A 16,132-nucleotide genomic window follows, 5' to 3' on the forward strand; every position below is an offset into this window, starting at 1 on the left:
CCCCACACCCTGACTATTGCTAGAAGGCCTGTACATGAATCCCATCAGTCTTTTTTTCCTTTGTGATTCCGCATCTCTATCTACACAGATTCTACACCTTCTAAACCTATATCATGTCTTACTGTTGATTTAATTCCATTTCTTACTAACAAGGCAACCTAGCCCCCTCTGCTCATCTGTGTATCCTTTCAAAAGGACACATACCCCTGGATATTTAGTTCCCATCCCTGATCCCCTTGCAGCCACAGCTCCAGTGATACTCATGTCTAACCCCCAATTTCAATTTGCACTACAAGCTCATTTACCTTGTTTCATATCCTTTGTGCATTTAAGTACAACACCCTCAGTCCTACGCTGACCACTCCCTTCTCATTGTTGTCCCCTCATCTCCTGCGCTTGAAGTTAAGATTCCTGAGCCTTTACATACTCTGTTCATTACTTGTTCTGGAAATTTAAATAAACCTTCCTGAGCCCTCTCCTACTTTTACTTGATTCATAATTTTCCATGCAATTGAACTCCACTCTCCACCCCACTAGTTTAAAGCCCTGGTCATGCAATACACCAGGACTCTGGTCCCAGCATGATTCTTTCCCCAGTACTGTGCCAATGTCCCATGATTTCAAACTCTCAATCTCTGAGCCACACATTTACCATTTTGATCTTGTTAATCTTGCACCAATTAGCTCATGGCTTATTAACTTTTTGTTTCTGTTTTTTCTTTTAGCCCATAACTGTTCATACTTCCTCATATTCCTCTTTAGATCTATATTGTTAGTACCAACTTGGACCACGACAACTGGATAGTTCCCCTCCCACTCCAAGTTCCTCTGTACCCTGGATGGGATATCCTGAACTCCCGGCATGAGGCATGCCACACAGCTTTCAGGACTCCTGATCCTGGCTACTTAGACAAATGGCTATTCCCCTGACTATACTATCCCTGATTACAACTCTTCCCCCTACCCCTTGAATAGCTAGCTCCCTCTGCCATGGTCAGTTTACTCAGCCTCCTTAACAGCCCTATTCTGATCCACACAGTGAGCAAGAATCTCAAAGCTCTAGACAATGTCAAGGGCTTAGGCTCAATAGACAATAGGTGCACGAGTAGGCCATTCTGCCCTTCAAGCCTGCACCACCATTCAATACGATCATGGCTGATCATCCTTAATCAGTATCCTGTTCCTGCCTTATCTCCATAACCCTTGATTCCACTATCCTTGAGAGCTCTACCCAACTCTTTCTTAAATGAACCCAGAGACTGGGCCTCCACTGCCCTCTGGGGCAGAGCAATCCACACAGCCACCACTCTCTGGGTGAAGAAGTTTCTCCTCATCTCTGTCCTAAATGGTCTACCCCGTATTTTTAAGCTGTGTCCTCTGTGTCCTTCAGTACTACCTCTTGCATCCCTCTACCTGCCTCATTCATAGTCACACCCTCCTGGCCCTGGCTGAATTTACAGTTAGTTAGTCCAAGGGGTATGACTGCCTCCTGAAACACAGCATCCAGGGAACTCTCCCCGTCCCTTGTGTGTTCAAAGCTCAGACTCCAGCTCATCAATCTGAGAGGTTGTTTCTCAACCAACATTTGTTGCAGATGTAGATACTACAAACTACAATGAATGAGGTTCACCAACTCCTATATTATTGAATTGAATTGAATTTATTGTCACATGTACCGAGGCACAGTGAAAAGCTTTGTCTTGTGAGTAATACAGGCAGATCACATAGTTAAGTAGCATAGATAGAAATAATAGGTAAACCGGCAAAAAACAAAACACAGGTATAGGCGAAGGTTAAGGGTTTGAGAGTTCATTCAGTATTCTAATAACAGTAGAGTAGAAACTGTTGTGAAACCAACTGTTGAGTGTTTAGGCTTCTGTACGTATAATAGGCAAATTAGCAGCAATTACCAACCAATGAACATATGGTTTCCGTGTGATGTAACTTTCTTTTGTGCTGGACTCCTGATCCTGGGCTTCTACTTATCTTGTTAAAGGGCCTTACCAACCATTAATGAAAAAGCCAAGCAAAATGCACCTCTTCCGCTCTGCACCAAATTCCAAAGTCCCAGAATTATTCTCACACAGGTGATGTCTCACTGCAGGTGTGATCTCTCCTTTCCTGACTGTGTGCAACTTACTCATCAGTAAACATTACTTCTGAACTGATGTTCAAGGGATACTGTACTGATGAAGCAGCTGAAGATAGTTGGGCCCAGGCCCCTGCCACTTGTGTATGCATCTTTTCAAATGCCTTGCATTTCCACACAGGTTAACATCCAACACAATTTCCTGCCACTTCTGTAATTCAATCTTTCTCTAAATGGAGACAATATGTTACATTCTCTTTCACTTTGAATTGTTTTGAATGACAAGAATAAGAGGATAATAACCATGTTCCACTTTCTGCTTTGGGCATTGTTTTGGATTCTTTCGAAGTCAGTTGAAAAAAGCTCAGCTCTTGTATATAGAGAAAAAACAACACTTGTTGGTTTTCTGTTGGTCTTGTTTGAAAACCTCTGGGTTTGTAGATATTTCGTAAATGACTACGTTTTCAAAGGTCCCCAGTGACAATTGCATTTGTTCAATTACATATTTGTGTACCAGAACTGCAAATCAATAGCCATTTAAGTATTTAAAAACTTTTGGCTTCCAAGAATTAAGATTTATTGGCCAAATTCTTCCCTTGGTGTTTGTGCATGTGAACCAGTTTTGTGCTTTCATGCAATCAAGTTTGTTTTATAATTCATCACAATGTTTCAGTTTATTAAAGAAACCTGGGTAGTAGATCCTTTTATTCTAATAAAGTATAAACTATAGACAATAGACAATAGGTGCAGGAGTAGGCCATTCTGCCCTTCGAGCCTGCACCGCCATTCAATATGATCATGGCTGATCATTCCTAATCAATATCCTGTTCCTACCTTATCTCCATAACCCTTGATTCCACTATCTTTGAGAGCTCTATCCAAATCTTTCTTAAATGAATCCAGAGACTGGGCCTCCACTGCCCTCTGGGGCAGAGCATTCCACACAGCCACCACTCTCTGGGTGAAGAAGTTTCTCCTCATCTCTGTCCTAAATGGTCTACCCCGTATTTTTAAGCTGTTAATAAACTAATCATATTGTGAACTGGATAAAGCAAAATGACTTCCTTCCTATCACACTGATGAATTATACGGTATATTTATTTCAGTACCAATGTAATACCAGGCATGGAGGCTAAATGTCCCAAAGGTTAGGGAATTGAATCAAACAGCATGTAGCTTGAGCTGTTCACAACAAGCAAAGTACTGAATTTACCCAACTAGCTTGCACTTACAAAATGCAAAACAAATTCTCAACATTAGGTGCCATTTTGCAATCGAACATCATTTGCTGAATATCCTCAGTGTACACGGAATTATGCTGACAGCCAATTTAGGATGGTTAAGCAAACTTGCGGTGTGACACATGTATGTATTGGAAGTGACATCTATTAACACACTAGATCCTGTTGTTTGTAGACTGAAAGAAAATATACACACACTGAATCTGTTTCAACTTAAAACAGGTGACAGCCATTCAACACTTTTTTCTCAGTGCATTATCTTAACCAATCAGTCAACATGCCTGGTTTGAAACTTTAACAAAACTTGGTGGTTAATTATCAATTATCACTAACATGTATTGGTGCTGTTTTCTCCCAGAGTATAAATGTAGGTTTTCCCCTTAAATTGGTTTTCTCCAAAATTCTCTTTGTCTTTGACAAAATGTCTTTTTTTTCAAACAATACTCAAATTTGTGTTGTGACTACAGAATAGTAAGATGAGAGGATGACAGTTCACTCCTTCCACCTCCTAACAATATGACATTAGGGAAGTTCACTGCACTTCTGGCACATTTACAACTGTCTCTCAGAGGACAAAAAGGCTAACTGTGTGAACTCTCAGTAATGCAGACATTTTGAATCTATAGGGGATGGACTGCTATCAGTGCTGGGGCAGAATTTCATAAGAAAACACTTAAAATATCCCATACATTCTACATTTCCTGGAAGTGTCACTTTTACTGTAACAGTCTCCCTGTTACTTTGCTGATTTGATACAAAATCTTACTTATTTCGTGAATCAATGGCTCTAACGATCATGTGATATACAAAGTATATTTTAAAATGCTGACATAATACTTTGTTTTTGAGAGAGAAGCAAAGCAGTGGGAAAAGGTATAGTAGAGTGAAAGGATACACATTGAAGGAGAAAGGACAATAGATTATCAGAGGGTCATAGGACAACTAAAAACCTTAACACAAACAAAAATAATAGATAGTATGACAGAAGTGCTTTCATCTGCTATTCTAAGTGAAAAAAAGGGGCCTTTCAAAAATATCCAGTGAATATACAGAAAAGAACTCAGAGGTGGGAAATGCAGAGTTGGGACGGCATGTAATTCAAGGGACGCCACTCAATAGTGTTAGCCTCAGATGGTGTCTCCATTTGTACATATTTTGGCTAAAGCATACTGATGGGGCAGGGCAGCAATAAACCAATCGGTCTGTGCATGAGACAGCAACACATGTAGGTGTTTTGGTGTACAGCACAAATGAAAAACCTGAAGACGCCAGGAACTCTGTCAAGGAGGTAAAATGCTGAGTCTTTACCCAGGGATCAGCATTGGAAGCTAATGCTGGATAAAGTTGAAGGGAGGTATGTGACTTAAAACTTATTTTGCCAGTGATGTGATTACGTGCATGAACTTTTGTGTCCATGTTTCTTTCACTCTTATTTTTTAGTATCACCTGACATGATGTGTCTTTCCTACCCGTGCTCCCTTGAAACCCTGTCAAACCAATGAATTACTAGCCTATGCACCATTGGGAATGAGAATTGTGTCCGGTGCCATATTTATGAAGTATACATATCTTTAAAAAGGTGCTAAACGTAGAAAGAATTATCAACTTGGGAAGATAATTAAAAGCTATCTCAACAACTTTTGCATGGAGGAACAAGGGAATCTTGGCCAAAGTAGTAAGACCCAATCATAGCATTTAAATTGCAAGTAAAACAACAATATATACTTAATTGCCTTACTTATTTCATTTTTGCCACAAAGGGGTTGTGGATATTCTGAGTAACAGAAGAAGTTGGATCTCCTGTTTTACACCTCATAAATGCCCTGATCTGGAATCCACAATGGTTTCATGGACAATAGTTCTCACCAACCTATCTGTTGTGAGTCTAGTAGGAATTCCTAAATTAATAATAGAGAAAATGTAAAAGGCAGAAAAATGTTAAGAACTCACTATTTATCATGCCAGAAGATGACGAATATACCATAACAATGTTTATTATGCAATCTAATAACGGAGATAAGTTTATTCAGAGCAATAATTGTTCAGGAATATACAAATGAAAAATTTACAGCATAGCCTCTTATCTCCTGATACAGGTGTTAGGAAGTTTGCATATATTCTCACAATAACAGAATGCATTAAAATATCGATGCTACTCTTCCTAAAAAATGAAATGCAAATTAAATAAATGTGTATGCAACCCAATACTTCAAAACTACAATGCAAATTAATCAAAAAATAAACTTGATTTTTAAGGATAAAGCAAGTGTAAATCTGACTACAAAGTAAAAACCAACTGTCAAACAAATGTAATTAATGTTAAAATATCACAAAATGCAAGGATAAAAGTAATTTATTTCTAGGTGTGGCATCATGACCAATAACATACACCTGATAAATAATCACATGTCAATTCAATGGCTTTCAACATTTTCTTCATGTAATCTCAAATGCAGGGACCATCCAATAATGTAAATATTAGTGTGATGATAATTAAAGCAGTATCAGAAAAGGATGATAAGATGATATAAGTTAATTAACACTTAAGAAAAGGTTTTGAAGACATCATTGGTTCATACATAAAAAGACTCAAAAATAAGGAATTAGTGTTTGATTTTATATTTGATTAGTTCAGTTCTTCTCCCCTTTCTAATATCATCACACTTCCCACATTGTTTTCTCAAGCTACTTGCTTGTACAAGTAGCCAGCACAGATTCGACAGGGCACATAGCCTCCCTTTGCGCTGTAACCAATGATTCCAAGTACAAATATGGTATTCAAAGCGCAGAAAGAACTGGCTAGTTGTATAAATAGGAGTGCAATTGATAATTATTTGATATATAGTAAAGATGCTATAATCCACAGAAAATACCAATGTGCTTTATAATTTTATGACACACTCAGTGGCATTAAAAATGCCTTTCTGGAATCCTTGGTGTTCAAGAATAGCAAACCATTAGCTTCCAATTACTGGAATGCTGGAAAAACTAGACAACTTCATTACCTTTATAATTTCATTTTCTCACGACCTGCTAATCTTGCAATTTCCCAAGACAGCAGTCTTCCAGTACCTCATGTATTGTATGAATGGCAGTGACAGTTTTGAGAAAGCCAAAATTGCTTGAAACAACAGAAGGTACCCTGGTGCAGACATTTTAATCCACTTCACCTTGTTAGTCATCAAAAATGAGCAACATTGAAGAGAATGCATGGAAATCCTGAACAGAACTTCTCAGTTTGTTAAAACAAATCCAGTAGGGACCAGCAAGCCTGTTTTTGCTGAGACCAAACGTGACTGAAACAAATTTACTTGAAACCTTTGGGGACTGTTAAAATTTTAGTTTGAAAATGTCTTTTTCTGTACAGCAGTAATCAATGACAAAACTTTAGCTTTGAATAGACTGTGGTATTCCAATTGAAAAAAATGTCTTTGAAAACAGCAGTTGTCTATCGGTTAGCTCCATAATTATAATAAATATATAAGAAGTTAACAGGGGAAATGGATTCAGTTTTTATAAACTGTGTACTCTTGGAAGTTAAATTGTAGGTAACAACAATTCTGTAGTCATCAGTCCAGAAGTCTCAAATTGTCTTAAATATAAGAAGTTTGGTCAATTGTACTCATATTTTACTGCAGCATATAAAGAATTAAATTTAATCAAAATGGCTTGGGTATACCTTTTCTATGTTTATATACTTGCATAATTGTTATTTTTTCGTGGGATTTGAGGTGACTGGGAAGGCCAGCATTTGTTGCCCACCCTGAACAGAGTGGCTTGCTCAGCTATTGCAAAGGACATTTAAGAATCACTATTCTCAAGACTAGTTTTATATTCCAGATTAATTAACTAAGTTTAAATTTCACCAGATTCCATGGTGCGATTTAAACCCATGTCCTCAGAACATTAGCCTGGGTCTATGTATTATTAGACTAGTGATATTACAACAATGCCATAATATCCTCCATATCACAATCACTGGAATTCAACAGCTGATAGTCATTGACTTGAATACAGCTAATAAAACTGTTGTCGTTATATATTTGCAACAATTGTATAAAAGATATTTATCCAGAAGAATATCTAAACATTATTGATAATAAAGAACAACCAAAAACATTGTGAAATAACCATAATCGTGTGTAAACTGATGGACATCTTTGAAGTAAAGAGCCAGGCACCAATAATTCAAATGCACAATATTATTTCATGCACTAACAAAAATAAAGATATGAAGAGCGGTGAAAGTAGTGATGATAAGGTAATGTCATGTTTCAGCTGAGTGAACTGTTTAATTGGTGAATAGATCCATGATTTTTTGACAGCATATAGTTGCTGTTTGTAAAATAAACAGCAAATGGGACTAATGTTTACTGTCATAACTGGGAATCATAAGCACAATTCCCATGTAGTTTGCTGACAAAAACGTATGTCTGACTTCATGTTGAAGTGGGTTATATTTGCATATTCTGAAGCAATATCAATGGACCTTATAAAAGTAGCAGCTGAAATTCATTAAGAATCTATTGCTAAATCCAGCCTTTTGTGATGGCTCCGGAATGCAGGAAGATAGTCATCAAATTCCATTTCCCAGGCTGGGTAGTCAAATGTCAATGATATTATAGTTCTTCTAGAAAGGCCACTTGTGTCTTGGCTGTTACACTTTGTAGATTAAGCTGCAGAATAAAAGCAAATAAAAGAAAAAGTCACACAAGATGTAATTTTAAATTGTTCAATACTTTCCAAGTATGCAGATAAATCCAAGTTTTATTCTAGCATTTTTATGTGCTGTATGGCTATCTATTTGCTACACTGTAGCTATGGCAAGCAACAAACTACAAGATGCCAGCACTGGTTTAAATGAAAGAGCTTGCACTCATACAGCATTTCCAACATTCTCACTATTTTCCAAAATCCTGCACAACTAATGTATCACTTGTTGAACTGCAATCACTATTATTTTGCAGGCAAACCTACAGTCAATTTTTCACACAACATTCCCTCAAAAATATGCATATTTTCAGCTATACTCATGTTTTCATGGTGTTTATTAAAGGAAGAATGTTGGGACAATGGAAGAAAATTCTAGGTTCTCATTTTAATAGTTCCATATATCCACATGATGAATGGTCAGATTAATTTGTCATCCCAAAGACAGCACTTTTGACAAAGCAGCATCTTGTTATGATGACCCTTGCAGAATGAAACTTGAAACCACAACTTTTTCATAAGATGATAAGAAATAAATCAGTCGACAATACAGCTAATTAAGCCTTTTCGTTCTGATCAGGTTTGATCTTGGGCTTCAATACCACTTGTGTGCCTGTTCCCAATATCCTTCATTTCCGAGAGCGCAAACATCGGTCAATCTGAGAGTTAGATGCATTCACTCAGTGGCACGAATATTACTACTGAACCAAATTAGAACTTAAAAACCTGCAAGCTCACAAATGTTCTTAACACAAGCTTTCTAACTTATAACCACAAGGGGGCCACATTTTACCATAGGTATATAACTGTGGGTAGTAGTATTGAAATATTTTTTCCACCCAAATGAAACATGCTTCTTGTATGCAGTCACAAGATGTACAAAGCTCAAGCACAAATAAGAATTTGAAGCGATAGGTCTGAATAATATTTGGAAAAATGAAACAAAATATACAAACACGACATACCAACCTTAGTGCGAACACTATATAAAAATTGTTCTCATTTACAAGGGCAGATAAATGTACATCAATCTGTGTAGTGGCAAGACAAAATGTTAATAACTTCAAATACTCATTATATATATGTTCTGACTGCTACTTCCCATCTCCAGTTCACTTCTTCCAGCTTGCTGATAATCCCATTTGCTACTTCCCTACCTAACCTTCCGTCATCACTTTGACATTCCACTCCTGCCTTCCCTCTCACATCCTCATTTCTGAAGTCTCATCAGTGAGCCCAGGACAGGGGTACTGAGAGACAGGAAACAAGTTTTTTTTTGGGGGGAGGGGAGGGGAGAGTAACAAACAGGAAGATCAGAGGGAAAGGCAGACATCGATGGAGGCTGAGAGGGGAGGCCGTGAACATGAGGGCTGAAAAGGAAAAGAGGTGAGGGTCGAGGGGCAGGAGAGTCGAAGGGGAGGTGGTAAGCAGGAGTGCTGTTTGCTGGGTGAATGGTCAGCAGGAGATTAGGTGGGAGGTGGTGAGAAGTGGTAGCTTGTTTTTAAAAATGACCGTTGCGGAGTAACTAGTAAAATGAAAACAGAAGTAGCGCTACTAAGGAAACATCCCTAATATACAAACCACTCTGAAACAAAAGCATACTATGACAAAAAAAACCTGAAAGAACTGCAAATTCTGGATTCTAAAACAAAAACAGAAATTGCTGGAAAATCTCAGCAAGTCTGGCACCATCTGTAGAGAGAAACCAGAGTTAACGTTTCAGGTCCAGTGACTCTCCACAAATGCTGCTAGCCCTGCTGAGATTTTCCAACAATTTCTGTTTTTGTTTCATACTATAAGCATGTGCTTTGAACTAGAGGTATCTGCATCCATTTATGAATCTCTCAGATCACAAAACACCCTTCAACAGGTTTTCATTTGAGCTGTTCTGATTCAAGCACTTGAGTGGTACACATCTGTCCACCCTACTCTGGTATTGCATCATTTACTCCTTAAATTCTCCTCAGTATCTTTGTTACTTCCAAACCTGACCATTCCAATGTACTCCGCTCATCTTTCACCTTCGATGCACATAAATCCATCCCAAACCTTGTAGCCTGCATCCTAACTTCATCACCCCTGTGCCCTCTGATTTACACTAGCTCCTGGTTGATGAATGTCTTGATTTAAAAATCTCATCCTTTTTTTTCAAATCCCTCCATGGCGCTGCCACTCCATTACTGATTAAACTGAATTATCTGCCTCCTGCAATTCTTGATCATCTCAACTTTAATTGCTTTGCCATTGGTGGCTACGTTTGGTTGCCAAGCGTCTGAATTCTCCAAATCTACCTCAACCTCTCTTTTCACTACTTGGACACCCCTTAAAACCTATTTCTTTGACTATTTGTTTATATATGAACCAGCGCCAAATTTTGTGATCCCATGAAGCAGTCTTAGGATATTTCACAAAGTTAAAGATACTATATACAGTAAATGCACGTTTTTGTTAAATTATACTTTCCCCTTTCTTCCTGTTTGCACCACAAGGTGACAGTGCAGCATGTACTGCTTACAAATATGATCTCTTAACGTAACTGTTAGTCTTGGGTGTGAAGGCAATCAAATAATTTGACAGCCCAGTGAGAAGCAGTCACATTTCCTCGCTTTTAGATAATTCTTTCTCAAGTATTTCATATATGAGCTATTTTAATATGTGATTATAAGTTAAAATTTGTCCACAAGCCAGCAATCCTATAAGCAGTGATATCTCCTGCTGGTTACTGCTGTCATCAATTCCTAGCGGACACAGTCTCATATTGCAAAATAGCCCTCTGACACCTGCTGCTACTACATATTTACTTCTGCATCCTACACAAAGGTCCCCTTTGCAGGCCATAAATCTTTAATATTGAAAAATCATGCCTTTGTACGCAGCTTCTGATTCTGTCCAAACTCCTCTAGAAAGAGCAGATAACAAAAGGTGGTAATGGGGCTGCCAACAGATCCCATGTAGCCAAGCTTAATAACCAATTATCTCAGTAAACAAATGGCCAATGGATGCAGCACAGAGATTTGAATAGCTTCTGTCAGAAACTTGAGGACAAACAATGAAGTTTCTGGGTTAAAGTGAAACCTATACAGGGTCCTCTTTAAGGAAAATAAACAAACATGATTGAATAGGCAATCACTCTGTTTTACACAGTCCACACATTGGGAAAAGATACCTACATTTATCCTGAGGTTTCAACGAACATGTTGCAAGCTTTTCCCTATATTATACTGGACATATAGAACACAGACAAAAGAATGTCATGTGAAGACGACATTTGTTGAGAAAATTTGTTTTCATAGTCAGCATTGCATCTTTTTATGTTGTGTCAATACCCAAGCACTCACCATCACAATCTCAAGGGCAATTAAGGATGGGCAATAAATTCTAGCAGTTACTGGTGTTCACAGGCTGTGTATACTCCATTCCTATCTCCTGAGCACTGTCACATCATAGAAATGAATGAGGATAAAGCCATGCAAGTTTCTCCAAGTAGACCAATAAAGAAACCCAAATGGATTGTGCATGTAGCAGCCACTAATTGTTGCCTATCCACGAGGAGAATTACAACACAGGTTTGGGTATTGCCACTTTGTGAAACAATATTTCCTTCGGCTATTCTACAAAGGACAAAACAGTGGGACTAATTGACAGCTCTTGCACAGAGCCAGCAGTGCGTGTGATGGGCTGAATGATCTCCTTCTGTGCTGTAAAAATCGATAATTCTAAGACCCTAATCATTCTAACAACCTTTCAAAAGCTTTCTCAATTCTAAAGACAACTGCACACACATTAGAATCAAGAATGGGAAATATGAGCAAATTATCACATCAAAAGTCGCATTTCACACAAAATTAGAATGCAATAAACATATTAATATCTTAATAATCTACAAGAACAGGCATATGTCCTCGTTATGGAGCCAGACCACTAGGAGATGAACAAAACACAAAGGCGAATTGAGAAGGAATCAGTAAAAATCTAAACTAGTGAGGTACAAACAGTCAAAATAACAATGGACAAATAACAGAAATATTGCACAGACGCACAAAAGAAAATTACAATTTACAAAATGACCTCATGGGCTAACATGTTGCGGCTTAATTAAAAATAACTAGAACCAGCTGACAGGTTATCATAAACTTAGCAAGATGTTAAGACTGTTGAAGCTAGTCTACCAAAGCACAGCAGGAGTTGACAAAGTCTTGCTTTTGAATTCCGTAAACAGATTTGAACAATACACTTATGACTCAACTCAAATGAGTTCTTGTGCAACTGTTCATACCAGTAATCTCTCGGTCACAGTATATAATAGATAATCAGAATAAAAACCATTAGTCACACTTCTCAATGTTTTGCAATTCTCTGGCTTGTTTCAAGGGGTCTGGATACAGGTCATCCTGAACAGGCATGGTATAACTGTTAGGGAATACAAACACATTAGATTTTGGGCTTCTCTTAAATTGTCTGCACCAGACAAACATCAGAGTTGACTGGCATGTCATAGTTCCAAAATTATCTTTGTTATATGGTAACTGCAACATTCAGCACCTGAATAGCATATGCATCATTAACTACCTTTAATTTCCTGGAGGCTTTAAGCTTGTAATTCATATGCTGATGTAGTTGAAATATAGTCTCTGACATACTTCACAAGTTATTAACCATGGTCAATGACTTTCACATCAGTGTAAAATGCAGAGAACAGATTTTCTTTTACAAAAAGAGGCAGTTGAGGGAGAAAGGTAAGACAAAGTACATTCAAAGTGAATCCAAATTAATTTAGAATAGCATTTACTCCATCTCAGTTCTTAATTGAAACCTAGACTAAACCAGTGAAGTGAAGTGAAGCCTTTAACACAGTAAAACATCACAAAATACATTCTGAGAACATTAATCAGACAACACTTAGCCACATTAAGAGATAACAGAACAAAAGAGCAAAAGCTTGGTCAAAGATGTGGGTTTTAAGAAGTGACTGAAAGGAGTAAAAAGAAAGAGAGGCAAGTTTAGAGAGGGAATTCCAGAGTTAGGCCAAATCTGCTAAAGACACAGCTGCTAACAGCTGAGGAAAAGAAATCAGGCATGCACAATAAGCCTAATTGGAGAAGTGCACAGATTTGAGGGTTGCAGGATCGCAGCAAGTTAGACAGTTAAAGAGGGATGAGACCATGGAGAGATCTGAATATAAAGATGAGATTTTTAATATTGAGAAGTTACGAATCTATTTTATATCTATAATTTAAATGCTTGATGTATCCAAGGAGTCCCCGGGTTGCAAATGGGTTCCATTCTGGCATGTATTCACTAGTCAATTTGTACACTTTGTCAATTCGCCATTCCTGATGAAAGGCATATGCTCGAAATATCAACTCTCCTGCTCCTCGGATGCTGCCTGACCTGCTGTGCTTTCCCAGCGCCACACTTCTTGAATTTGTACATGTTAGAACACAATACAGGACAATGTAAAGCAGCTATTCCGAAGTACAGGAAATGTTCGTTTGTTGGGTCTATAAAGTTACACCCCTGTATGCAATCATGTTCGTAAGTAAGAGCGTTCATAAGTCAGGGACCCCGTATATGTCAGAAGTCATGCAGGACTTTGGGTGAGTTGGACTTGGTGCAAATTCAGGTTGTAGTTTTATCCTAATTGAGTGTCATTATACTGCCATACTAGAACATTTATCAGTTTTTTTGTATGCTACAGTTTTAAAAAAGTTAAAACGTACTTTAGAAAATGGAATGTTCAACAGAGTTCACCAATCCTTACAAACTAATTTCTACCAAATTTATTACCATATTCCCACATCTTGTAATTTCTCTAGTCAAGTAAATCAACTAGCTACAATGACAGAATGGTTTGCACCTTACCAAAAGAGTTTGAAGTGGCTAAACACCTTCTCAAATCCTGGCAACATGACAAGATAAACATTTAAAACGCCAGTGTTAAATTTAGAATTTATCCAAGGTTTCCCTTGTTTGCTTTACAATATTGGATTTCTCCAATTCTGAAATTAATGACAGATGCAGAGTAAACCAGTTTAATGAATGGTATGTTTGTTATGCATACTAGTATTTAAGTAGAATATCCTTAGCATAAACACTGCACTCATTTCCCAAAATGTTGTGGAGTTTTTTTGTTTCTCAAAGAAACATAGATTTTCATGGAAGAAATGCCTCATAGTACAGTAATCAGAATAGTTGAATACCTATAACCCTCACAGCCTTCACAATACCCGTGCTAATTCAATGGGATTGGTGCATTTCTACAGCATTATACAAAATATTATTTTAATTCTTTTTTGCATCTTCTGGAAATAAAATACAGATATGTCTAATATGGCGGCTGACATTTTCCATTGTTCACTTACTGCTAATGCCAGAAATTAATTTTTTCATTACTGAATGCAATTTTTGTAGAGATGAATGCTTATAATATGATAACCTTACTTTATGAATTTGAGCACACATCCAGTTGGTGTAGACTTGTAGCATTTATTTATTTATTTTAATGCAAATGAACCATGCTAATCCTGGCAGGCATCTTTCAAACTGCTGATGTTGGCAAATTACACTGTAATTCTATCGACTGCGTTTAGATTTATTACTTTTTTTTTAATGATTGTAAGTACAAGCACACTCATCCTCCATGCAAAATTAAAACAGCAAGAGCAAAGCTTCACACATTATCCCACAAAAATCTACAGCCTTCGAATAAATTATGGTTTACCCATGGGAAGAAATTATTTTCTTCTATTGAAATTGCCAAGTGAGGCTGGTCTAATGAGCTTCAGGCCTACAGCAATGCTGCTGTAAAACAACCACCTTCAAAGAGGAATACAGCAAGTCTGAAGTAAGTTGGCCTGCCTGCCAGCTCAGTGATATAAACAAATAAATTCTTCTTAAAAGGAGCTGGAAATGATTTGAACTTTTGTAAAATAAAATGACACTTTTTTTATATATAAAAAAGAAAATTTTAAAGATTTTTTACAAAATTACAGTAGTACAAACAAGTATAAACATCAATATAAAATTAAATAAGAGAAAAAAAAATAAGAAAAGCCCAACTAGCTACTAATCTATTCTACGAACAACCAAAACGTAAAATAGGATATCATACATTACTAGCAATAAACAACAAAATAATTAAATAACCAGATACATGCTCAAAATAGATTTACATCAAGTCATAATAAAACCTGTATTTGTACGGGATTCCAGAACCATTACCAGCTGCTAGACAAAAGCCCTGGACAGTATGGCCGAGATATCTGTGTCGATGTAGTTCAAAAAGGGCTGCCATGTTTTATAGAATAATTCCATTTTTTGGTGCACCACATTTGTGAGGAAGTCAAGGGAGATATATTCCATGACTAACCTGAACCAGTTTGAAAGTCCTGGAGGGCTTTCAGCTACCCAATTCTCTAAAATATTTTTCCTTGCACAGAAAGAAAGAATGGTAAATAATTTCCTCCTGTACACATCCAGGGAGGGAAAATCTGAAGAACCCAAAAGCAGAGACAATGGATCCAATCTAATCTCCGTACCCAAGATCTCTGTCAAGGCATTCGCTACTCTGTCCCAATACATACAGAACTTATGGCATTCCCATAGACAACGCGTGACTGTGCCAACTTCTATTTTACATTTAGGACACATTGGGGATGCTCCTGCCTTGAATTTTGCGAATCGTTCAGGTGCCATATGAGCCCTATGGAGTATCTTTAATTGAATAGCCTGAGTTCTATTACAAATAGAGATCTTTCTGGCATTTTCCCAGATGTCCTCCCACATTTCTAATGAGACTTCCAACCCCAATTCTTGATCCCAGGTTTTAAATAATCGTTCCATGTCCTTAGATACGTTATTATGTAATGAGTAATAAAGAGTACTAATGCAGGGGGGCCCCATCAGCCGTAGCACTCTCCTTTCCCTATCCAATCCGTGCGGTCTTTTTTTGTATATAATCTCGTATTTGGAAATACTGAAAAAGGTCCCTGTTAGGCAGTCCAAACTTCTTGTACAACTGCTCAAAGGACATCATAACCTCCCTATCAAACAGGTCTCCCAAACAGGAGATACCTCTGGACTTCCAAGTTTA

General features: G+C 37.5%; 1 protein-coding gene across 3 annotated transcripts in view; it reads right to left on the reverse strand.

Moving 5' to 3' along the window:
- Positions 1-5,299: 5,299 nt before the first annotated feature.
- Positions 5,300-16,132, reverse strand: part of nf2b (neurofibromin 2b (merlin)) — a 73,355-nt gene continuing 62,522 nt past the window's right edge. For all 3 annotated transcript variants that reach the window (XM_043718615.1, XM_043718614.1, XM_043718616.1), the window contains one exon: positions 5,300-8,006. In XM_043718615.1, coding sequence (XP_043574550.1) covers positions 7,950-8,006 — 57 coding nt within the window. In that variant the 3' untranslated portion in view covers positions 5,300-7,949. The remainder of the gene's footprint in view (positions 8,007-16,132) is intronic.

This window comes from Chiloscyllium plagiosum, chromosome 28 (genome assembly GCF_004010195.1).
Source record: "Chiloscyllium plagiosum isolate BGI_BamShark_2017 chromosome 28, ASM401019v2, whole genome shotgun sequence".
Taxonomy (NCBI): domain Eukaryota; kingdom Metazoa; phylum Chordata; class Chondrichthyes; order Orectolobiformes; family Hemiscylliidae; genus Chiloscyllium; species Chiloscyllium plagiosum.